The sequence below is a fragment of the Crocodylus porosus genome, unplaced genomic scaffold (genome assembly GCF_001723895.1).
Source record: "Crocodylus porosus isolate Cpor-Errol unplaced genomic scaffold, CroPor_comp1, whole genome shotgun sequence".
Taxonomy (NCBI): domain Eukaryota; kingdom Metazoa; phylum Chordata; order Crocodylia; family Crocodylidae; genus Crocodylus; species Crocodylus porosus.
Genome location: NW_017728909.1, coordinates 47,950,077 through 47,975,803, shown reverse-complemented (window position 1 = coordinate 47,975,803; position 25,727 = coordinate 47,950,077). Strand labels below are relative to the sequence as shown.

The window sequence follows — 25,727 nt, the reverse complement described above, 5'->3', positions numbered from 1 at the left end:
CGGACTAGATGATCTGCTCAGGTCCCTTCCGACCCTACAAACTATGAAACTATGTCCTCAAAAGGAACTTGTAAACTCATTTACACTGTCTGGACATCAAAGGTACCCATTCATTTTCATAGAAGTTGCTCTAGTTTCAATGGGCAAAATCCTTAGCATCTTCTGCTGTTCTTCTGTGGTACAATGTGCATCATTTAGCTCCCACCACACCACATTGAGGTGTCTACATGTCAGTGATGCTACAAATAATCTGTAATGAACGTTTAGTAGCCCCTTTCTTCCAAATTATCTGAGATAGATACCCAAAAAAAGTGACACACACACACACACACACACACACACACACACACACACACACACACACACACAGAGTTGTGGTGGGGCAGTTCTGCTCTGTAATAATAATTTATGAATACTATTACTTTGTCTCTGGGATGTTTACAGTAGGTCTAAGTTGATTTAATCCAACATGGCTCTTGGGGAGGGAAGGGAAACAGGAAGGTGAACAATGGTTCAGAATAAAGAAACCCCTTGATTAAGAGTTCAGGTTTGTTACAGGACAATGGAAAGCCCACTGACCCTGAGGAAATTGGCCTGACCTTCCAATGAGTCAGACAGCTTTGTGATTAGCAGGGAAGGAAGTCTGGAAACTGGTGAGACAAAGGACCTCTTGCTGAATAAAAAAGTGACACCCTCCCTCCCCAAGGTGATAGCTCTTGGGGTGAATGTTAGAGAGCCATTCAGGTTTCCACTCAGGACCTGCTAGGGTATCTCAAGAAGCTAAAACTTCCTGGCTCACCATCATGGGATGGTAAGGCCTTGGGTAACATTAATGTGTGCAGATGCTTTGGTTTAGAATACTTTTCTTTTCCTTTCATGTTATGCTCTGTACTAACTTTTAAGATTGAACAGTATTTGATCATTAGATTCACCCATGAGCACAGACTCATCAGAAGAGGAATGTGTGAGGTTCCAGAACCTGGTCACCCCTGCTGAGCAGGAATGGCTTGTCTACCTGGTGCTATAACCCGGGGCCTGTTTTAAAAGTGAGAGTTGCATAATTCACCTCAGGAGTGGTGGGGGTTGGTTGCCTGATGCCTGAAGCTAGGGACAGACATTATGCATAAATTGGTTTAAGTGATCAGAAACTAATTTAAACCTGTAACAGAACAGAAGTTCAGTGCACATAAACCAGTTTGAAAGTGGCTGGAACCAGTTTGGGATTGTAACTTGCTGTGCCTGTCTTGAGTTCCCCACTTAGGTTTTTCTAGTCACCCAGAGCTAACCGCAGCCTTGTGGCCCGACAGTTTGACTGGGACCAGTTACCAAAACCACTGATGCTTCTCACCTGCCATGTTTTTGTTGGAAATTTAATCTTTGGGATTGATATCAACCCTGGCTCAGTGGTATCTTGTTAGGTCTAATTGTTAGCATGAGAACATTGGGGCTCTGCCTCCCTTACACCCTGCCTAGCGCCAACCTGTTGTTACTCCAATGTTGCACAGGCACGGTTTTACCTCTTATTTATTCAGTCCCTTTTTTGGCTTGGTTTGCGTGGGCCAATTCCACGTCTATATCTGGACCCTCTTTGATTCAGTCCAGATGAACGGATATACTCCCGAAGGGGCAAAAGGGGCATCAGCCTTCCCCTGTTTCTCACTCATGGTTCTTTATCAGTCATTCTTCTCTTCTTGTCCTGCAGATCCACAGCTGCCTTTATTCCACTCTCCATAGCCAGACTTCCATGCCACAGCTCCTGGTAAGTCACCTGACTCCCCTGAGTCAGCCTATAGGGGCAGCTCCTCAGTTGGAGGCTGCCACCAGTTGCCCCTCCCAGGGTTTGTGGCTCGGCTGCAGCCTTCCCTCAGCAGCTGGGGACTTCCTTCCTGTTCTGCCTTTGAACCAGTTTGTGGGGCTTTTAGCTTTTCCCCACTGCCTCCACTGGCGAATCAGCATTGGCACACGCTTATAAAGCCTGTCCACACTGGCAGCAGCTTTTTTTTTTTTTTTGCTTTGGATGTACTCACCCCCAATTGGATGCAGCTCTGGACACGGTAGTGCCACCACTAAGTCCTGTGGTGTGACAAACTCACTCTTGCTGCCATGTTCTCATGGATAGGCATGCCACAGCACTGCCAGCAGGGCCTGTGGTGTGGTGATCCCATTACCACGCTCCTGTGGCTCAGCATGCTGCAATGCTGCTGGCAAGGCCTGTGGCACAGGGATCTCACCACTACTACCAGGTTCCCATGGCTTGGCAACCCCACTGCCCCTGCCACATATCTCCCCCCATAAGTTGCCTTGTAGCATCTTGAGCGTGATATTTGCTTGGCATGCTTTGTCAATCTTGTGATAGAGCCGCACGTTCTGCTCCATTGGCCTCACTGCTGACTCACTATACTGAGACAAGAAATCAACAATCTTGTTTGCTGTTCCCGGTCTGTACCCAACAGAAAATTTAAAGGGCTGAAGAGCTAGTGCCCAATGTATTACATGACCATTGTCACACTTAGACTTGTGCAACCACTGTAAAGGCTCATGGTCCGCTATAAGTGTAAACTCCCATCCCATTTAAATAATAATGGAAATATATGAGCATCCACTTAATAGCCAGACATTCCCTCTCGAGTGTTGAATACCTGAGTTCAGCTGTGTTTAATTTCCTACTTGCAAACACCACTGGTCTTTCAGCTCTGTCTTCTCCTTGACATAGAACTGCCTTCACTGCCATTTTGAATGTGTCAGTTGGTAGGATAAAAGGCTTAGAAAAGTCAGGAATCATCAGGAGCACATCACGACATAAGGCTTTCTTGATATTTATAAAGGCCTCCTCCATCATGGGCATCCGATGTCTTATACCCTGCACTTTGCCTCTTATGGAGTCCATCATGGGTACGGCCAACTCTGCCTATAAGTCTTTGATACCAGTTTGTCACATCCCAAAAGGAGCACAGTTGTTTTTTGTTTGTGGTGGTTTATATTTCTCTATGGTCTCTACTTTACTCACCAGTGGGCATATGATCCCCTGTCCCACATGGAACCCAAGATTCCCACATTCCTAATGCACACTTTTTAGGATTTCCTGTCATATTAAATTGATGCAATTCTCATAACACTGCTTCCACATGTTGCCAATGTTCAGGCCATGATTAATAATAAGTTACAGTGTTGCTGATGTACACTGCAGTGTACCTTGTATATGGAGCTATGATGTTATCTATCAGCCTTTGGAAAGAGGCTGCAGTGCCATGACGGCCAAATGGCATCTTTTAAATTCAAATAGTCCCCATTGCATACTGAAAGCTATTTATTGCTGGTCTTTTCCTGCCATGGGGATCTGCCAGTAGTCCTTGGAAAGATCCAGGGTAGAGATGTACTTTGCCTGATCTATCCGTTCCAGTAGCTCTTCTACGTGGGGCATGGGGAATGCATCAAACCGCGCAACAGCATTAAGACCCCAGAAATCCATGCATATCCTCAATGACCCATCATTTTTCAGAATGACCACCATTGGGCTTCTCCAGGGGCTCTGAAATGGTACTATCACCCCTTGTTTAAGCATTTTCTATATCTCTTCATATACCCGAGCTTGTAGATGATGGGGGACCAGTCTCCACCTTTCCCTCACAACTACCTCTTTGGGCATATTTATTTCATGCACTACACCCCTAACCTTTCCTGAGACCTCACTAAACACATTACCAAATTTTAAGATGACCCAACCCAACTCTTTCTGCTGCTCATCCTTGAGGCAGTCTCCTATTTCTATTGTACCCCTTTGTGTATTTTCTCATATCTCAGGGCCTAGTTCTTCTCTTACTTCTTCAGGACTCAATAACCACTCCTCTGGCTCCCTCCAAGCCTTCCACAGGTTTACATGGTAGATCTGGTGTTCCCTTATGTGACCTGGGCAGTATACTTCATAGTCTATGGGCCCAGCCCTTCTTGTTATCTCAAAAGGCCCTTGCCACTTAGTCAATAGTTTATTTGCGGAGGAGGGAAGAAGAACCAGCACTTTATTCCTAGTCTGAAACTCTCCCATATCTTTTGGTCATAACTAGCTTTCTGCCATTGCTGTGCTCTCTCCATATTTGTCTGGGCTAACTGCTGGGCCTGCTTAAGGCGTTCAATCATCTCCTGTCTAAATTGTTGGACCCTGACTCATTTATGCCCCAACTTTTTCCACTCTTCCCTGGTTACTTGCAGTAAGCTTCTGGATTTATGGCTGAATATTAATTTGAAGGGTGTAAACTGGGTTGACACCTGTGATATATCCCTTAAAGCAAACATTAGTGGCGCTAAGAGCAGGTCCCACTTCCTGGGCTCCTTCTGTATGCAAAAAACATTTGATTGTGCCATTTAGGCCCACAACCAGGCCATTTGTCTGGGGGTGATAAATGGATGTTCTTAAATGCTTACTGCCCGGCATGTGACATACAGCCTTCAGCACCTCTAACATAAAATTCATACCTTGGTCTGTGTCACGGGGTGGGGCCTAGGACCGGCTATGATCTCTCCTAGCGCCCCCTACTGTGCCAAGTTGGTGTCAGTGCACCCTCATTCTCACCCGCCATGTCTTTGATGGTATTAGTGTTATGGGAGGCTGCCTTTTCGACCCCTTGGACATGGTACCCCAGATGTATCCCAGGCTGTGCTCCGTGCAGTAAAACCTTAAGGGCTACATGTGGCTCCTACCACCCCTGATATCATGCCCCAAGCCTCTCAGGTGTACCAGACCTTGACTAGTCAATCCCTTACCACCCCTCACGGCGGCCTCTTGCTTGCCTTGCTATAGCCCGCGTCCTCATGGACGCCCTGTGGGCTCATCTCAGTTGCCCGCACCCTTGCGGATGCTCCCTGGCCTCTCTCCTCTCACAGATGCCCTAGTTCCCCGCGGACGCTCTCTCTCGTCTCTCGTGGCTGTGACCACACCAGGGCTCTCTCTCATGATCCCACTGGCACTGGGGCCCTGCCTCACAACCAGGGCTCAGGTGCCGTAGCCGTGCCTGGCCCCAAAGTCCCCTCCCTGGGGCTTCCTGCCTGTGTGCCCTCCCTGGGGCTTCCTGCCTGCCCTAGGGCCTTTCTCCGCACTTGGGGCTTAGGTGGCCGTAGCTGTACCTGGCCCCTAAATCCCCTCCTTGTGTCTACAACTCCTGTGGGGCTCAGGTGGCCTCAACCTTACCTGGCCCCCAATGCACTGTGCCCTTTCTCAGGGATGGGGTCAGTGCACCCCTCAATGCTGTGCCCTCTCTGGCACCAGGGTCCCCACACCGCTGTGGAGCCCCTATGAGGCCTCCTCCAACCCCTATTAGCCTCACCCGGTCCTCTGGTGTAAGAACAAAAGAAATAACATAAGCTAATTGGCTACAACTCAAACTAAGCCTCCTGGCTAAACGCAAACTCTAAGCCCTCTGGCTAATCTTCGTTCAAATCCCTACCAGTGCTTTCTCCTCCCAGCATCCTCGAGCCGAAGCTGTTCAGGCTATCAAGCTGCTCTAGGCTGCATACTCCAGCAGCACTCCTTCTCCCTTGGGTGTTAGCAGGGAACTGCCTGCTTGGCCTGTAGCCAAGGCTGTTTATATAGGCCAGGTCCTGCCCCCTTCCGGTCAGCTGACCAAACTGCAGTTGCCCTGGCAACTGGCACCTGTACCTTTTCCTAGGAGCAGGGCACTTCAGTGCCCTGTGACAGTCTGTAATGATTTCCGTAGGTATGCCAAAACAGGAAATACACTTTAATAACTCTTCCGCAATGTGAGATGCAGTGACTGTTCTGAGTGGGATACCATATTGCATAATTGATTTAAAACTAGTATATGCTGATGCCTTGCACTACTTTTGGTGAGTGGCCCCATGACATCGAGGGTAATTCTATCAAACGGTGTGTTAATGATAGGCATGACCTGCAAAGGAGCCCTCTGCAGCCGTCTTTCCTCCACCAACTGACACTCCATGCAGGACCCACATTGACATGTTACTTCTTCCCATATACCCAGCCAAAAGAACCACCATTCGATTTTTGCCTAGCGTTTTCTCTCTCCCCAAGTGTCTGCTTATGGGCGTCACATGGGCCATGTCCCACATCTTCCTCCAGAACGCTTGTGGCACCAATAACTGCCAAACACACTCGCCCATTTCAGATTGCTTTACCCGAGATAATAACCCGTCCCAAATTTCAAAACATGGGTCACTTATTTGTAGTTCAGGTCTTACAACTTGCCCCTCAACGCTGGCAACTTCCTTTTCTATGATCCTCACAAACTCTTATTCTTCATCCTTGCGTGATCTTGAAGTGAGGGCCCATTGGGCTTACCCCCAAGCTAATAAATGGCTCTTCCCCCCCTGTACTCCACCTAGTACCAACCTGTTGTAACTCCGGTGTTGCATGGATGTGGTTTTACCTCATATTTGTTTGGTCCCTTTTTTGGCTTGGTTCACCTGGGCCAAGTCCACATCTATACTTGGCCCCTCTTTGATTCAGTCCGGATGAATGAATATACTCCTGAAGAGGCAAGAGGGGCATCAGCCTTCCCCTGTTCCTCACTCACGGTTCTTTACCAGTCGTCCCTCTCTTCTTGTCCTGCAGATCTGCCGCTGCCTTGACTCTACTCTCTGAAGCCAACCTTCCATGTCACTTGCCACCAGTCGCCCCTCCCAGGGTTTGTGGCTCGGCTCCAGCCTTCCCTCGGCTGCTGGTTCTGCCTTTGAATGGGTTCGTGGGGCTTTTAGCTTTTCCCCATTGCCTCCGCTGGCAAATCGGCATTGGCACATGCTTATAAAGTGCATCTGCACTGCCGGCAGCTTTTTTTTCTTTGGGCGTCCTCACCCTATTGGCTGCAGCTCAGAATGCTCTAGCTCCACTGGTAAGTCCTGCAGCATGGCGGTCTCACTGTTGCCACCATGTTCTTTGGCTTGGCATGCTGCAGCTTCTAGCCTGAGCCACTGCAGGCATGTGCTGGCATTTCTTCAGTCCAGAAGGGATGTCTGGCGATTACAAACTGGTTTAGCCTAGTCAGATTAGACTGACCTGCGAAAATTGAATCAATTGAGGCTCAGGCTTTTTGAATATCTGTCCCTAGCCTGAGGGTATAGCGCTTTAACTGCCAGCTCCATCATCAGTCTCAGAGCAGCTCACTCAACACTTATGAGTATTTGATATCAGATTAAAGATAATGTTTTAACTTTTTTTCTTAAAGTTGCAGTTTGAGTGGACTGAGGATTATATATCATGTTCTGTTCAGTTTCCTAAAAACCATCCAAAAGGGCTGATAGTGAGGTTACAAGTTATACGGGCTCCCTCTCCTGTTTATATGGGATATTGCATTTCCTCCCTCAACTGCTGGACCTAAGTGATAATTTACTCCATTTTCTCCTGTGCTTTTACAGATAGATGGTGGGGCTTTTTTCTTAATTATCCTCATCCATACCCAAATATGTGTGCAGCTGCCAGAGCAGAGGAACCTAACAACTACTGCTAAATCTATCAGGAGTACCTTTGTTAAGCTTTGGGACAAGGAAGTCAAATGGGCTGAGAAATGTAAATTATTCCTTAGTCATCCAAGACATATATGATATGTGCCAGGATATTTATTCATGCAAACTCTCTCTCTTGCTTACTTTGCTTTCAGTATGTCCTCAGCTGAAGAGTATTTTTATTTGAATAAGATGTGTGTTGGATTTGTTTTGTTCCCTTCATAAATAAGCAAAGCCCCTGCTGTTTTATCTTTTGAATTCTCCAGTTCTCTGAAGTAGTGTGATGTGCAGAAATCAGTCCTAACAATAATTTTTTCTATACACAACATCTGGGCCTGTTGAAATTTGCATTGATGTCTATTTTTGGAAACGTTCAATCAGTCTGTAAAATGTTCCAGCTGTAAGTGAATGCACATTTTACCAAAGTCTTTTCACTGATGCAGATAGTTCTTTGTTCTGAAGAATGTGGAAGTGGGACTTTTACATTTACAGACAAGCATAAAACAGATGGATGTACAACCTGCCCCTCTTTCAGGCTATGTGGAAGCAGCAGTTGAGTTCCTTCTAGATGCCTGAGAGAAAAGAAGGGGCCAAGAAATAGGTGAGGTCTACCAGTTATAAAAACCCTAGTGGTTGTTTAGGACCAAAATTTTCCTTGCCTTCTCAACAAGGACTCAGCCAAGAGCTGTAAAGAGCTCCTTGGGCTTGAAAGCATCTGAATGAGAAGTCTTAGTATTACCTTCTCAGGCTGAGAGGCAATGTTCAAGAATATAGTCATCAAGCTAAGTATGAAGGCTAAGCTCCTCTCTCAATATGGAAACCGGGTTAGGCAACTCCCCATTGTGTCTAAGAACTGGGCTTAAAATAAATACAAGTATGGCAAAAGTTTGTATACCATGTGTAGTCTTGAAACCTATATTGTTAATCTGAATGTGCACTAGAAAATCAAACAGGTTGAAAAAATCGTATAGAGTCTAATTGGTTTGTACAGCCACCTGAGAGCTCAAATTGCTTCCATGGGGTATAATAGACCCATCACCTTCTATTCACCCAATCAAATTATGCACTAAATTTAAACAAAATACAGCTTAAACATGTCTGGAAATTAGCATGTCTTAAACTATAAATAAGGATTTACCTAAATTGCAGTTAGATGAAGGGATTTTGTGGGCCACATGGTGTGCGGAGCCAATTTCATGGTCTTCTCGTGGCAAGTTCCCCCTCGCCACTGATTGACTGAGGGGCCCCCATTGCCCCACCCCTTGCTACTGATTGGCCAAGAGGCCAATCATTCATCTTCAGACTGCAGCATTATTGCAGCATTACACCTGGCTTCTTAAAAGATGGTGCTGAAACCCTGTTGCTTTCCTAACTGGTGCCTTCACTGAGTCTGTTCCTAGCGCAACCTCTCAGTAACAATCTCTTAAACCACGCTCCATGGCTGCAGGGATTGCTGCACTTTCTGTGTATTCTGGTAAGCATTTTTTTCCCAGGTGATTTGGCACAAAATTGAGGGAAACACCATGTTTTGCAGTGATGGCAGAAACCACTGTTTTTCATGGTTCTTGCAAAATATCACCACACAACCATGATTATGTTTGTCTTTAACTATAAAATAACCTGGAAAGCATCTGAATTTCCCTTTTTTTTGGAATGTAGCTCCCTTCAAGCATGCCCCATAATATAGAATTGCTTCTACGAGAAGCTGCCATTACTGTCTTTCTAAGTGGTGTAGCCTTGTGGCAAAAGTGCCCCATATTTCAGATAAGTGTTGACAAATCAAAAGATGCCATTGTGCAGAGGGTGGCATAACAAAACACTAGAGATAAAGTTAGCAAACTGACATGAATAGTCATTCTGAAGTCACACTTAACTAGCAAAATTGATGAACTCCGCAAATCAAAGGTTATGTTCAGAGAGAGAATGGGAAGGCCATGGTAAGGGTTGTTACAGTATGATGAGAGGACAATGCCCAGTGTATGAAGGAAACCAACTGACCAAAGGTACAGTTCAAAGCACTCATGAGAGCTGAAAAAGAAGATAAAGAATGGGTGTGGTTGTAACACTATTTGCTTCCCATGGTCTTATTGTCCAAGTGCATAGAAAATAGAGTGAGGACAATAATGAATTACTCACACTTCCAAGATTCAAAAGGGCAGTACATTTTAAAGAATTAATTCATGAATGCACTGCTTTCCACAGGAGACATAGTGCTTATTTTAAGTCGTGCATAGACAAAGCTGATGATTATTCTGTGGGCTGTAGAACTGTCATAACTTTTACTCATCCTATTAATTCACTTCATTTATTTCCTTCCAATTTTAATAATTACTTTAACTGTGATCTGAGTTAATTGAGTAGTGCTTTTACAGTCGCTTCCTATTTCTTCTTTTAATCCAATTTTTATTTGTTTCTAAATTTTGTTTTTATTTATTAAAATCTGATATCAGTTCCTGCAAATCTACTTCAGTCTTTTAGACTGATTACTGAGACTCATCCAGCCCTCTGCTCATAAATGTGGGCACCAATGATACTTCCAGAAGAGAACCTGAGCAGATCAAAAGTGACTACAGTGCCCTTGGTGCACGGATGAAGGGGACAGAGGCTTAGGTCATGTTTTCAATCCTTCTGGTCAAGGGGTAGGCACACCCTGCAGATCAATGTGCTGCTGCGCAGATGTCACCAGCAGAGCATTGGCCACAGGATGTTGTTCCAAGAGAAGGACTGATGGGAAAAGACAGGATCCACCTGACAACAGGCTCACTAACATAGTGAGGAAGGCTTCAAACTAGGTTTGCTGGGGCATGGAGACCAAAGCCCTGAGGTAAGTGGGTGACCTGGAGGAAGCAAAGCAGAAGGGCAACAGGGGAGGCTATATCATCCTTCTGGACCAAGTCGGGCAATCGGCTAGTTACCTCAAGTGTCTGTACATGAATGCATGGAGCTTGGGAAAACAAGCAGGAAGAACCGGAAGTCCTTGCACAGTCATGGAACTATGAAGTGATTGGAACAACAGAGACTTGGTGGGATAGCTCACATGATGGGAGCACTGTCATGGATGAATAATAAACTGGTCAGGAAGGACAGACAGGGGACAAGAGGAGGAGGAATTGCTCTTTATATAAAAGAGCTGTATGATGGCTCAGAGCTCCAGTATGAAACTGGAGATAGGCCTGTTGAAAGTTTCTGGGTTAGGGTCAGAGGCGAGAGCAACAGGGGTCACATTGTGGTGGGTGTCTGCTATAGACCACCAGACCAGGAGGATGAGGTAAATCAGGTTTTCTTCAACCAGTTAGCACAAGCTTCCAGATCACAAGCTCTGGTTCTCATGGGGGACTTCAACCATTCTGACATCTTCTGGGAGGGTAGTACAGCATTGCACAGGCAATCCAAGATGTTTTTGGAGAGTACTGGGGACAACTTCCTGGTGTAAGTGTGGGAGAGACTAACTAGGGACCATGCTCTTCTTGACCTGCTGCCCACAAACAGGGAATGTAGTGGTGGATGGCAACTTGGGCAACAGTGACCATGAGATGATTGAGTTCAGGATCCTGAGGAAAGGAAGGAAGGAGAGCAGCAGAGAACAGAGCCTGGACTTCAGAAAAACAGACTTTGACTCACTTAGGGAACTGATAGGCAGGACCCCCTGGGAGGCCAGTCTGAGGGGGAAAGGAGTCCAGGAGATCTGGTTGTATTTAAAGAAACCTTCCTGAGGGTGCCAGAACAAAACATCCCAATGTGCAGTAAGACTAGCAAGAATTGCAGAAGACCAGCTTGGCTTAGCAGGGAACTCCTCAATGAGCTAAAACATTAAAAAAAAAAAAAAAAAGAAGTTTACAAGTGGAAACTTGGACAAACAACTAGGAAATTATATGAGAGTATTGCTCTGGAATACCAGGGTGAAATCAGGAATGCCAAAGCACAATTGGAGTTGCAACTAGCAAGGGACATGAAGGGTTTCTACAAGAATGTGAGCAACAACAATAAGATCAGGGCAAGTATGGGTCCTTTACTAAACAAGAGAGGCAACTTAGTGACAGATGATGCAGAAAAGGCTGAAGTACTCGATGCCTCTTTTACCTTGGTTTTCACAGGCGAGATCAGCTCCCAGATTGCAGCACAGTTTGGGGAGGAGGTGAGCAGCCAACAGTGGCTAAAGAACGTGTTAGGGACTATTTAGAAAAGCAGAATGTGTACAAGTCCATAGGGGCCAAATGGGATGCCCCTGAGGTGCTGATAGAGTTGGCTGATGTGATTGCAGAGCTGCTGGTCATTATCTTTGAAAATTCATGGTGGTCTGGAAAGGTCCCAGATGATTGGTAAAAGGCAAATAGTGCCCATCTTTAAGAAGGGGGATCTGGGAAACTACATAGTGGTCAGCCTCATCTCAGCGCCTGGAAAAAGCATGGAGGAGGGCCTGAAGGAATCCATTTCTAAGCACTTGGAAGAGAAGAAAATAATTAGGGGCAGTCTGCATGGATTCACCAAGGGTACGTTATACCTGACCAACCTGACTGCCTACTATGATGAGATGACTGGCTCTGGCTTTGTATGTGGGAAGAGCAGTAGATGTGAAATACCTTGACTTTATCAAGGCTTTTGATATGGTCTCCCACAACTTTTCTTGCAAGCAAGCTAAGGAAGTATGGGTTAGACGAATGATCTGTAAGGTGAATAGAAAACTGGCTGGATCTGGGCAGGATCAGAGGGTAGTAATCTATGGGTCAATGTCTAGTTGGCAACCAGTATCAAGTGGAGTGCCCTAGGAGTCAGTCCTGGGGCTGATTTTGTTCAATATCTTCATCAACAACGTGGAAAATGAGAAGAAGTGGGCACTCCATAAGTTTGCAGGTGAAACCAAACTGTGGGGAGTAGTAGTTCTATAGGAAGGTAGGGCTAGGATTCATAGAGACCTCAACAAATTGGAGGGTTGAACCAAAAGAAATCTCATGAGTTTCAAAAAGGACAAGTGTAAATTCCTGCACGTAGGATGGAACAAATCCACTCATTAGTACAGGCTGGAAACCAAGTGGCTAAGCAGCAGCTCTGCATTAAGTTGGATATGAGTCAGTAGTGTGCCCTTGTTGCTAAGAAGGCCAATGGCATAGTGAGCTGCATCCATAGGAGCGTTGGCAGCAGATCGAGGGAAGTAATTGTTCCCCTCTATTTAGCACTGCTGAGGCCACATCTGGAGTAGTCTGTCCAGTTTGGTTCCCCCCCACACACACCCCATATTACAGAAAGGATCAGGACAAATTGGGCAGAGTCCAAATGCAGTGAGAGTGGAGAGAAAAAAATGGTTAGAGGGCATGTGACATCTGAGAAGAGGCTGAAGGAACTGGGTTTATTCATCCTAAGGCAGTGGATACCAATCTGGTTTGTGTACCACCAGTGGTACACAGACAACCTGTCAGTGGTACATGTTTAACAGATTTAATATAATTACTTTATATGACAAAAATTTGCTGATGTACTTAAGGTTGAACTGAAAAAAATGCTGGTGATATTTAAGGTTGTGTCATTTTAAATTGGTGGTGCACAATCTGTCAGAATTTTGGAACCACTGGTCTAGAGAAGAGAAGACTGAGGGGGGATTTAATAGCAACCTTCAGCTACCTGAAGGGGGGTTCAAAAGAGGATGGACCTAGACTGTTCTCAGTGGTGGCAGATGACAGAACAAGAAGCAATGGTCTCAAGTTGCAGCAAGGGAAGTTTAGGTTAGATTTTAGGAAAAACTTTCTCACTATGAGGGTAGTAAAGCACTGAAACAGGTTACCTAGAGAGGTTGTGGAATCTCCATCCTTGGAAGTTTTTAAGACCTGGCTAGATAAAGCCTTGGCCAGAATGATCTAGTTGGGGATGATCCTGCTTTGAGCAGGGGATTAGACTAGACCTCCTGAGGTCCCTTCCAACCCTAACTTTCTATGATAGAACTAGAGACTGTTTCTGTAGAGAACAGCAGGATACCTAGAAGTGTTAGAAGCCACAGCCTAAGGGACTAGATCAGGGGCAGGCAATTATTTTGGACGGAAGACCGCTTACCAAGTTTTGGCAAGCTGTTGAGTACTGCATGGGTAGCCACATCCCTTGATAGGTGCCCCACCCACTAGTCACCATCTTGTGACCGAAAGCCCAGCCTTCTGACTCCTGACCTTTGCCATCTGAAGTCCCTTCCCTTGCCCCTAGTAGTACTCCTTTCAGCAAGGGTTTTTGCTGCCCTGGAACCAGAAAAATACCAAATTATATTCTAAAAATTGAACATCTACCATATTCATTAATTTGATTTCAAAAAATATTTTTTGTCCTGGTTTACATGTTTGTGTAGTGTACACAGAGGTGTAGTGTACACCTGCACAATAGCTTAAAATGAAGTCTTACTCTTGTATAGTGTGGGGGGGTGGATATAGGTGTGGGGGGGCTGTGGGTGCATCTGTATGGGTGGATAGATGTGGGTGTGGGGTGAGGGAGTATGTGGGTGTATGTGGATATGTGGGGTGTGGGTGGGCATGGGATTTGTTGGGGATTGGGGGAGGGTGGCTGGGGCATGTTGTGGGTATGGGGGTCTGTGCAGGGGCGAGTGAACATGCCCCCTGAACATGGCATTGCACCTCCTACAAAAAGGCACTGCTGACACTGTTGGCACTGCCTGCAGGCGGTTGCCACTTCCCACTGGCATCTGCGTGTGGTCCATGATCTCCACTGGATAGCACCGACACTGCCAGCGGCACCTGCGGGTGGCCACTGACCCCTGGTCAGTGCTCGTCACCGCCCTCTTCCCCCCCCCACTGCTGACAGTGCTGGCAGCATCTGTGGGAGCTTCCCTGCTTACCACCGCTGTGCTCCCACCACTGCTGCTGTGCTCCTGCTGCTCCTGCCACCACCATGCCCCCCCAGCTGCCCAGGGGCCTGCGTTGTTCATGGATCTGACTGTATGGCAGCATGAAGAGGAGTGTGGATGCAGGTATATGGTGGGGTATGCATGTGGGACTTGCCCTATGAACACACACAATCTGTCCCTCCCTCATTTTACACACACACACACAGAAACACACACACACACACACACATACACACACGCACACACCCCTGCTCCTGGCTATGGGGTACTTGCATGGGTCCCGTACTTCTGTGGTCTGGCCATGCATCCAGGAGCCACGTGGTACAGAAACGGGTGGCAGTCGGCCACCCCACTCTTACTTGAATTTCCCTCCAATGCAGGGAGGCAGGAACAGCCCCAGGGTTCCAGGTCAGAAGGCTCTGCTAGGCAGGGACTTCCAGGTGGGGAGAACAGGGCAGGGGGAGGGGACCGGATCTGGTTGCTGGGTCCTGTTGTCTTCCCCTGGGTCATACTGCCTCTGGCTCCTGTCATCTTTGACAGGCAGCCAGGAGCAGATAAATATTAATTTTCTAAAATTTTTAGGTGCCCAGATAGAATGGCCTGGCAGGCCATATTTTGCTTGTCTCTGAAATAGATCACATAGCAAAGCCTGAGCAGGAGCTGAGTTAAAGTATTACCTAATTTACTGCAAATTCCACTCCAGTGGCATGTGTCTTGTATAATCTGGGTTTTAGATGGTAACATGTGAGCACATTCTCTTTCTCTTTCTCTTCCTAATTTTTAGGAATAAGATTTGTCTTTTTCCTTGTTCATGGCAATATAAATCTTAGAATATGGGAATTCATTGAAAAATACCAAAACAAGAAAACATCTCTGTATAACTCAAGCAAATGGAACACAGTTTAAATACCTTCTGTCCTTTGGATCAGTTATTTTGAAGCTATGTATTACATCTGTAGGTGATCAGTAAGCAATTCTTCAGCATGACACTAAGGGGCAGCCCTGACCAGAGGAAATTATTCCAGACTCTAACATATGCATAAAGTAAGTGAAAGTTGATTTATGTTAGTTTATAGAATGATGTAGTATGGGTGATGTTTGGAAATATCAAATTAAACCAATTTTAACACATTTCTTCTTTTGCGCCTTCTGGGCATGTATTTATGTGTTGTATGTTTTTGTTGCTGCACCTCAAGACTGGACTCTTTCTACTCCCAATACCTGAGACTAAAAGTTAAGGGCCTAAAAGAGCTCCAGCTAATTGCTGGAATAAGAATATCTTGTCTTTTCATTATAACAAGAAGTGCAGGGCCTTTTCAGCTTAGGGCCGCAGCATGTGGAGCTCATCACCATCAGACACCAATATGACCAGTATATATTAGTGCAGGGGAAGGCAAAATATGGCCTGAGGACTGAATTTGGCCTGCCAGGCCATTCTATTTGGTCCATGGTGTGCCTAAAAAATTTAGAAAAATTAATACCTATCTGCTCCTGGCTACCTGTAAAAGATGACAGGAGCTAGGAACAGTAGGACCCAGCAGCCAGGCCAGGCCAACCCAACCCCCCCCTCCCAACCACAAAAGCCCCTGCTTACCAGAGCCTTCTGGCCTGGGACTCATCAGCACCTCAGGTGCATCCCATTTAGCCCCCATGGTCTTGTACACATCCAGCTTTTCTAAATAGTCCCTAACCCAGGGGCGGCCAATTATTTCAGGCAGAGGGCTGCTTACTGAGTTTAGGCAAGCTGTTGAGGGCTGCCTGAGTAGCCCCACACCTTGACAGGTACCCCGTCCCCTGGTTGCCATCTTGTAATTGGAAGTCCCGCGCCCTAACCCCTGACTTTTGCCACCAGAAAGGACAACATTCATTACTTTGATTTCAATAAATATTTTTGTCCTGATTTACATGTGTTTGTATAGCATAAATAGAGGTGATTGCACAATAGCTTAAATGAAGTCTTACTCTTGTATATTGTGGGGGGCATGGAGGGCTGGGTATAGGTTTGTGGGGGGCTGTTGGTATGCGGATATGTGGTGTGTGGGTGGGTATGGGTTTTGTGGGGGGGAGGGTGGCTGAGGTATGCGAGGGTGTGTGTGTCTGGGGGCCTATGTATATGACAGTGCAAGGGGGGTGCATGTATATGGTGGGGTGTGTGTAGGACTTGCCCTATGAGCGCGTGCGCGCACACACACACTCACTCTCTCTCTCTCCCTCACTGCATGCGTGCATACACACATGTGTGCGCAGTCTCTCTCTCCCTCCCTCCCTCATTATATATACACACACACAGTGTCTGCTTCCCTTCCTTATTGTGCGCGCGTGCACACACAGTCTCCTCCTCCCTTCTTCCCTCCCTCATTGCACACACTGTCTCTCCCCCTGTCATTGTGTGTGTACACGTGCTGACACACACACACTCTGTCTCTCCCTCTCTCATTGCAGACAAACATAGAAAGCCCTTGTATAGACAGCCTGACATCCAGTCTAAATAGGTTGGTAATATATTTTATTTTTTAGACTATATAGTGTTACCTGAAAGTAGGTTTCACTTCCTTGTAAAATATTTGAACAGGTTGTAGCCTGAACAAAGCAAGTGCAGAAGCTTTGGATATTTCCCCTGCACTACATTATTGCAGTTGGAGTAGTCAGGGCTGTCCAATTTCTAAGTGGTTAGCAGGTGCATGCTGCGTAGCAGGTCCCACCTTACTGCACTGTGCTGGCACACCATGTGGTAGTTGCTCTCCTGTTCTTGGCCCCATAAGCCATGCCACATCACTCTATCTTGAGAAATGTGGGCAGAAAGTGAAAGCTGGGGGGAGAGGGGAGGTCAGAAACTCCAGTGGCAGTAGTTAAAGGGTGATGGGGGAGTGTTTCCCAGACCAGAAGCCCAGGGGTCACCTCCTCAGTGGCCACATGTGGTCCACAGTTGAGAGACCTCATGTAGTACTTTCTTGTATAGAGCAGGACCCTGAGGGAGTGTGTAGAGGGGACAGGGTAAGCTAAAGGAACGGAGCTAGCACATAGTGAAGAAAGAAATCTGCTCTATCCAAATGGAAAGAGATAGTTTTGCCCCCTTAACCCATGTGCCACACTTCAGCTGTGCTAGTATCCAGCACACTGTGAGAAAGAATGAAGCCACGATAACACTCATTCCAGACTCCTATCTGCCCATGCCATGAGGAGAGTAATATTAGCACAGAGGCTGTCTCCCTCCAGGCTGAGGCCCACCAGGTCCATAGACAGAAGATTAAAGCAGTGCTTTATGCCTCCTTCCATCTCACAACTGCACAGAGCAAGAGACAATCTTACCCTCAGATGGGCAGTTCATGCAGTAAGCTACTATGCAGTATAAGCAAAGGTGGCCAAACCTTGCTTTATATGACAGGTTGTTGTAAACTATCCGCTCTGTGCAACATGACAATGGTTTTAAACCTTCCACTACCCCTCTGACAGCCAGGGGCCTTACAACGTGTGCATTCCTACCAACCTAGAAGACCAAGCTGTTTTAGTTATTGGTTGTTGGAAGGATAATTGATGTGCTGCTGAACAAAAGCAGCATACAGCTAATTAAAAATGTCTTAAATACAGGGTGTGTATTAGCTAAGCCAGAAGATCAGGCTACTATTAGTTTTGTATCTGCTTTATAGGGCAGACTGTTGAAGTATATGAAGCTGTTTTTATTAACAAGGAAGTGAATTGATGTAGGGCCTAATTCCACTAGGACTCTCCCTTGACTTCAGTGGCCTTTGGTTAGCTAGCAACATATAGGATAGCCCGCAAAATATTGGACCATGGAACAGTGCAGGGGGAGGATTAAGTTGATCAGTTGGCTGACATGAATTCTGGGTAAACCTCAATGGCCTGATCCTCAGAAGTGCTGAGCAGCTGCCGCTCACTTTGTGAAACCATCCTGTGAGATTCCTCTGAGACAGGAGTTTTGTGGGACCAGGAGGAAATTGTCTGTAAAGTAAATAAAAAATTATCTTAACTAGCAACTTTGACACAGCTGGCCACAGTATATGTATATAAACAGCTACCTGGAATAACAAGACTTTCAAACAATTAGCTAAAGAAAAACACTAGGACTACTGGAGGAGACTGGGCAGATTATATCATTGTATAAATTATTAAACTGATGGGCTGGAAAAGATGGAGTAGACTTTCTTTTTGTGTTCTGAAGATGGGGGCACTGAAAGTTTATACCTATCATCTGAAAGTTACACCCATTGTATTCACTGCTTAGCTAATTGAATTACTATATTCAGTAGCTAGATGATGAATTAAATATATGCAGCTGCCTTTAACTTTTGCTATTTATTTCTTTCTTTCCATTAATAAACACTTCTGAGCAATAATGGAAGTGGTAGTGATCATAGGAGAGAGAGTGAGAGACCAGCACAAGTATGGCTTCTTAAAAGATGCCTTAGAAACTAAAGCAACTGCCTTTTTTCCTAGACTGAGGGAGAAATAGATCTATAGATAGCATATCTGTTTCTGTGCTCAGTGTATGCTCCAGAGGAGCATGGTCAAAGAAGTTGTTGGTGGAAATCAAAGTCAAAGAAATGGTTTTACATTTAGTTCTGAAAGTAGTGAGGCAGGCCCATAGTCATTTTTGTCTCCTATCCACAGAGATTGTCCTGGTCCCATCATGGCTCTGTCTCCTGCACCGTGACGAGCCTTTCCCAGTCAGTCAGCAGTATCGTGATCCCAGTGGAACAAAGCTGCAATGGAAAGTCTTGGTCACAGAGGGGAGGCTATTCTGAGGTCAGTCTTATGGAGCGCTTTGATCATCAGGACAGAAACCTTGAACTCTATAGCTTGGCAGTGCAATTTGTAGTTATCTCCAAATTGCAGAGCAGAGCTGAGGGTGTTTGGTTTTTCCTGTGCTTTTGGGCTTTGCTGGTTGCCACATGGGGCCAGAAGTGAATGTTTTCCTCCCCTGTTACCACAGATGTCAGTTTTGTTTTGTGCTTTTGTTTTTCTTCCCACTTTCCTCAGCAGCATTGGCTGTCGGCTGCAACCAAGTCTAGAGCTTTTGACTGGGGTGTGCCTGTGCTCCTTATGTGATTAAAACCTGAATGTTACTGGTTAGAAGGTCTTGCCACATCAGGATCAAACCGATCACCACATTTGGGATGAGAAGGGACATGGGGTTCAGCAGCAAAAAAATGGGGTGAAAGTTTTCCCCAACAGCAGCAAACTCCACTGTCGTTCTAGAGATCTGCAGGTCTCAGAATGCCTTGCACTACACGTGAGACACCGTTGCCAAGCAGCTGCTCCTGTGTGCTACCTTTTCCTAAAGCTAGAAGATAAGATAGGAGGAGAGCTGAGAGAGAACTGTCCCAGGCACATTCTTCCCACATTATGCCTCTGAATAGGATGGTTTGGATAGGGGTGATCCTACCTTGACAGGGGTTTGGGCTACATGACCTCCTGAGATCCCTTCCAACCCTCCTTTTCTACGAATTGAGCAGTACTTGAGGGTGGGGAGAGGAGGAAATCAGAGAAAAGAGCACATTGAGTATGTCTTTAGGCCGTTGTGTTTGTGCCGTTGATTAGAAAAGTGACCATGTTTTATCTTAGCTGGAGCTTTGCAGGGTATGATCTTTCATTCCTAAAGATAAACTAAGAATGTATTACAAGGAGGGAAACACTCAGCCTGCTTGGTCCTGGGATGAATGACAATATTGAAAGATAAAATATGTTGGCAAATTTGAGGACAGAGCACTATGACTGGAAGGTTCTTGCTTCTTGACTGTGCTTTGCCTAGACTGACAAAGTCCCAACTTAGCTTGTTGACCTGAGCACAAAGTAGGATTCACCTATTTACTTGTCCCTTTATTAGGCCACTTGGTTTTCTCCCGAGTGAGAGCTTTAATCAGTGAAGTCAGATTGTAAAGGCATTTAGGCACCTGCAGATGCAGGCCAACATTTGGTGGGATTTTCATAGTTGCCTCAGAACTTATCTTTATTAAATATCTTTGAAATTCTAGCCCTGAGTGCCTAGACATTGAGGCTTCCTGCTCTAGAAATACACCAATAGATTAGAAAGAGATGGTGGGCAGGGGGAGCATTTTTTTTTTAGTTGTCTTCGGTCGCATCTATACAAGATGCTACGGTGCCATAGCGACACACTACAGTGCTGTATCATCCATTGGCAAAAACCGTGACGCCACCGCTACACCGGCGTAGCAATGCGTTCCCTCATTACAACGCGTTGCTACAGTGATGTAGCGGTCAAAATAACCATGTGCAGCCAGCGTGGCATAGTACAGGCTGTTATTGCACCATCTTTTAGTACTTCCAAAAGGAAGTACTAAATGATGACACAGTAAAAGGCACCATACGGCTATGTGTAGAAATGCCCTTTTTGTCATTGTCACATTTGGGTTTTGATCTCCAGAGCACCACATAGGCATAGATTTAAAAGGTCACATGATAAAAATTGTGCCTGTTCCATTTACAGCCCATTACTACTCTGAATTAGTATTTTTGACTACATGTTTTAGTGAGCTGTTTGGAATGAAAAGCATTAAACAGAATAAGCAAGTACACAGGGAGTGGGAAAAAATCTCTTTGTAACTATGCTAGGAAAGCTTGCCTGTACCTGTCTGTCTATACATTGGTAAAGAACACAATCAATGTAAGCAGCAGGTATATAGTTTCAAACATCAAGAAACCATTAGCTACAGAATTTTGTATCTATGTTTTCACTTTATTGAGTTCCTAAAGTTGATATGTATTGGGTTTTGCATCTAACTTTAGTGCAACCTGTAACTTCATTCTGGCTTCCTAAGATCTGTATGGCATTAAGCAAAATATTTCCCCTTTGCTTATTTTCTATTCGTATTTACTTCTCCTAGTTCTTAGCTTCTAAGCAACTAATTACATTTCCATCCTTTTCTGTTTTAATGAATGGAGAGCTCTTCCCCACTTACCTTGCTAAATGCTCAGTGAAGCAGACCCCCTGGGATGCAACTTGAGGACAGAAGCTCACACCTGCTCAACACAGGTGACTGAAAAAAAGCAGTCTAAACTAAGTGAAAGCTGATGCTACAGCACTGGCAATTTCCCTCTGAGCACCTGGAAAATTTGTGCACTAGGGTGGAGCATTCAATATAAATGCGCAAACAAGTTAGGAATCATTACCTGTTGACAATTACTTTCTTTGAACCCATTTGGATGAGCAGGTAGGAGAGTTTGTACTGGTCTAATATGCTTTATTTCTGGCTGTTTCCAGATTGCTGTACAAGTGTTTTCCTGTTTATTATGTGTAGCTTTGCAAACAGTTCAGCATAGATGCTCAAGAGAGCATTTTGTTTAACTGATCAGATCTGTTTTACAGGGCTGTTCTATGATGTCAGCAATGCAGTATTTTGTTTCAGTGTCATAGTCCAACACTGTTGATAGGTATTTGATTCTATAAATCAATAGAACACTTGCCCTTTTCAGTATTTACAGTAGTTTCTGTTTTCCAGCTGCTCCAGGTGATTCTCAGTTTCCTTTCACTAGGATTAAATGTTCTGTCTGATGAAAGCACAATGTCAATGATTTTTTTCCTCTGACCCATAGCTGCTCCACTCCCCAAGATGCCTACACAGCTGGAGAATGCTATGGACACCCTGATCCAGGTTTTTCACCATTACTCAGGCAAAGAAGGAGACAAATACAAACTCAATAAAGGAGAACTCAAACAACTCCTCACCAGTGAGCTCACTGAATTTCTCTCAGTAAGACAGTTTCAGTTATCTTTCAGTTTAATTATGTTTGGTTAATGTTTAACGGGTGGGAGAAATAGCTACTGAATCTATTGAAGCATAATGGAATGCTATTTCTTCGCATAGTCCAGTCTGAGCTATGACAGCTTCTACACTGCATACTCAAATGACAGTGGGTTTTTTCCAAAGTCAAAGAGGAGTTAGTATCAAGTATGTGTTTGAGAAGTGTGTAGTTTGGTTTCCAGTGATTTGTTGCATGTGATGAAACCAAACAATCTGGTGCCCATTCTGCTTAGTCATCTTTGTTTTCCTGCAGGGAGGCCAAATTCAGTTTAACATTGATAGAAAAAAATGATATGGTTAAAGCAGGTTGAAATCAATTTATTTGAGACTGAGTGTATACTAGACATCAATGGAACCCAATCCAATATATAGAGAGTCCTTTCGGCGAGTGCTTTAAGTATAGTACATCCAAGTGCTTCTGATCAGAATCAGAATATTTCCTGTCTTTTAGATCAGTGGGTCTCAGCCTCTTTAAATTCAAGGCACCACTTGAATAGCTCAAGGCTCCCTTCACTAGACTCAAGGCACCTCTTTGGAAAATGTCAGCTCATAGTTTTTGCTCATTTACTGACTACAGAAAAATACTAAAGCAATTTTTCTTTTCCAAACAACTCAAAGAGACCAAAAGTCAGAATGCTTTTAACACTATGACATTTCCTATTTGAAATCTCTGGGTTTATTTTGTGAATCATATTGGCATACCTAACAGTATCCACATTGCATCGCCTCCTGTGGGACTCCTGAAAGGATCTCAAGCTATCTCAGGGTGCCAGGGCACCCTGGTTGAGAACCACTGCTTTAGAGGCTTCTTTGGTCCCATAGGTATATGGTTCACATTTGTTCATAGGTTTATTGGAAATCCATTATATTCTAAATATGATTTCCTATCTGTGCTTTTCATTGTAAGAGTCCTCAGTAATTGATAATTAATGGTATTTATTTGCTCACATTTACAATGTTCATCAATTATGTAATACTGAAATGGTATGGAATAATGATTTCCTGCATAACTGAGTTCCCATGTTCTTTTAATGCTAAGAATTTTTTGTAGCCTGTAATAGGGACAGCAGGATTTTTTTAAATCAAAGTATCAATTTTTTAATTGGATTTTCTTTTTTTTAATCCTGTCTATTGTTTTATGAGAGGACGCTGCTACTCTTGTCCCTATTGAGCTCTTTACATGATGTGCATAATTTTTTTTTAATAATATACTTTATACAGTAAAACAGATAGTATAGGCTCTACTTTTGAAAGTGATCAGAAGTCAGTAGGTCATAAATCTAGTTGCTTCATTTAGGTGTCTATACTGGAACTCTGTTCCTTTGAAGATCTGACTCTGGGATTGGTTGCTGAGTAATATTGAACGTCTACATCTATGCTTTTACCACTGTTAGTAGTGACATACTCATCCTGGGATAAGCATTTTATACAGTTTGTATTTTTTAACAAATCCATTCCAAAATTTATATTTTTTAAGAACTGGTTGAAAGAATTGCTAATAACTGAACTTTTAGCATATTGCTAAATTGTATTATCAGGTACATTAGAACTGTACATTCAAGATTTGTACAGTTAAGTCAGTTTTCTTGTTAAAATGAATACAGATTTGAGAAACACTTACATAGTTAATGAAGTGTACAAGGTAAAACAGATTTCCTTGTAGCTCTGTGGGGCTACAGTACCTACCCTTGATAGAACCCTTAAACATAACCTGCCTCAATGTTGTTTACATTAAGTTTTAAAGGAAAGGACCAGCAGCTCTAGGTTAATAAATGAAGGTTCTGTGTTTTCTTTCTAGTGCCAGAAGGATCCCCAGTTGGTTGATAAGATTATGAGAGATCTGGACACCAATAAAGACAATGAAGTGGATTTTAATGAGTTTGTGGTTCTGGTTGCTGCTTTGACTGTAGCATGCAATGATTTCTTTGAAGAACAACTAAAGAACACAGGAATTTAGAAATGATAAGTAAATCAGTCCCTTAGACACCAATGTAACTGAAGCATGCTTAGCTGGTTAGCACTCATCTGCATTTTGTGAATACAACTCTATCTTATGTTACCTTGTTAATGTAACCAAATACAAAAGATCAGATCACCAGCTAGAGTAAATTCCAGAGGACCTACATCAGTGTACACAACCTAAGGGTTTGGCCCTAAGTGTGTTCAGAGATTTAGTTCCTGCCTTTACCCCAGATATTTTTTTCAGCTCACTAAGACAAAGACTCCAGACCAACAGTTTCTTAAGGGTCACTCACCCTTTCTACATGTTTGCTGCTTTACCATTGAGAAGATTGCCATCTCTACCTGCATGCACCCCAGTTTATTGACCAAATCTTTCCTGTTGAAAAATGGGGCTTTGTTGAAATGTAATGTATTCTGGAGGGGGAAGGAGATTATCCCATATCTGAAAGGGACCATTTGGAATGAAACATCATTAATTTTTGGATTTAGTTTTGAATTTTCTTTTTTAAAAACTCTATTTTTTGCAGAACAAAAGATTTGATCTTTTTGGCCCATTTCCATTTTTTCTGGGCCACCTTTTTAATTTCTCAATCCTTCCTTCATACGTACTAACAGGCTGCAGTTTCACCTACCTTCCATCCATTTAAGCAAGATGCTTTGCTGTTATTCAGCCTGTAATTATTGTTACTTCCTATTCTCCAGTGTCACTTCTGTTGTGTTTATTCTGCTCCATTGTGCCAATCAGTCCCTTTCCTTGGCATAAATATTAACAAACTAAACAAATAGAGAACTCAGCATGCTAATTGTTGGGGTTGTGGAAGAAGTGGGTCTTCAGAGCAGCTGTAAATGAGACCATTTTCACTGTGGTGTGCCTTTACAGGGAGGAATCTAGGCTGTTGTAGAAGCTATTCTGGGATGACCTTAGGGTGAAGTCATACGTTACACTTAGACCATACTCAATCTGTTGAATATTAAGCAATATTAAAGTTAGAACTTTAAGGGTTAAGACCATTTCTTAGCTGCACTTCTCTGACTTGCCACTAAGAGGGCTGGCATGCAGGGGCATGGCTAGAAGCCAGGACATTTAGTCTCTCTCCCCGCTCTGGATAGGGTAGGGCTAGCAGCAGCACATTCTGCAATTCTGGAGGACTTCTGATTGCCACTTGATCACTGTGGAGCAGACTAAAGTTTCCCTAACATGAGCTAGGTAGCACAGCTCAGAGTTAACCCTTGCCTGAAGTGGCATAACTTTGAGAAGCTCTAAGGGCATGTAGCATGACTTAACAAGCTTTAATATACATATACTCTTATTTTAAGTACCTGTAGTGTGGTCTAAGTTTGATGGTAACTTTGCCCTACAGATGGTGGAGACACTCCGCTTTGTTCTTATAGATGCTTTATATTTTGTGTCTTTATTTTCCTTGCTTTGTTGTTTTCCTTAGTCTACAATAAAAGACATCAGTACTGAGAGTGTATGACTTATTTTTTGTGTAAGGCGAGAAAATAATGACTTTGGATACAGTCTACTAAGATATGACTTAAGAATGGCTTAGATGAATAAGCTTTACCACCTCAGCCCCAAGCACCTTTTGCTAATTAATAGAATATTTCCAATACACATTTTTATCACTGTAATTATGTATTGCCCCTCTAAGAATTGCAATCTATAATTTTAG

The 25,727-nt window shown here is 44.2% G+C and overlaps 1 protein-coding gene across 3 annotated transcripts in view; it reads left to right on the top strand.

The window, feature by feature from the left end:
• Window positions 1-25,282, top strand: part of S100Z (S100 calcium binding protein Z) — a 29,358-nt gene extending 4,076 nt beyond the window's left edge. The window contains exons 1-3 of one of the 3 annotated variants that reach the window (XM_019532212.1): window positions 1,699-1,759; window positions 21,881-22,038; window positions 23,888-25,282. In XM_019532212.1, the coding sequence (XP_019387757.1) occupies window positions 21,898-22,038; window positions 23,888-24,046 (300 nt within the window). In that variant the 5' untranslated portion in view covers window positions 1,699-1,759; window positions 21,881-21,897 and the 3' untranslated portion in view covers window positions 24,047-25,282. Of the gene's footprint in view, window positions 1-1,698; window positions 1,760-15,198; window positions 15,353-21,880; window positions 22,039-23,887 lie in introns of those variants that run through there. The other 2 variants (XM_019532214.1, XM_019532213.1) reach the window with 2 other exon arrangements.
• The last annotated feature ends 445 nt before the right edge of the window (window positions 25,283-25,727 follow it).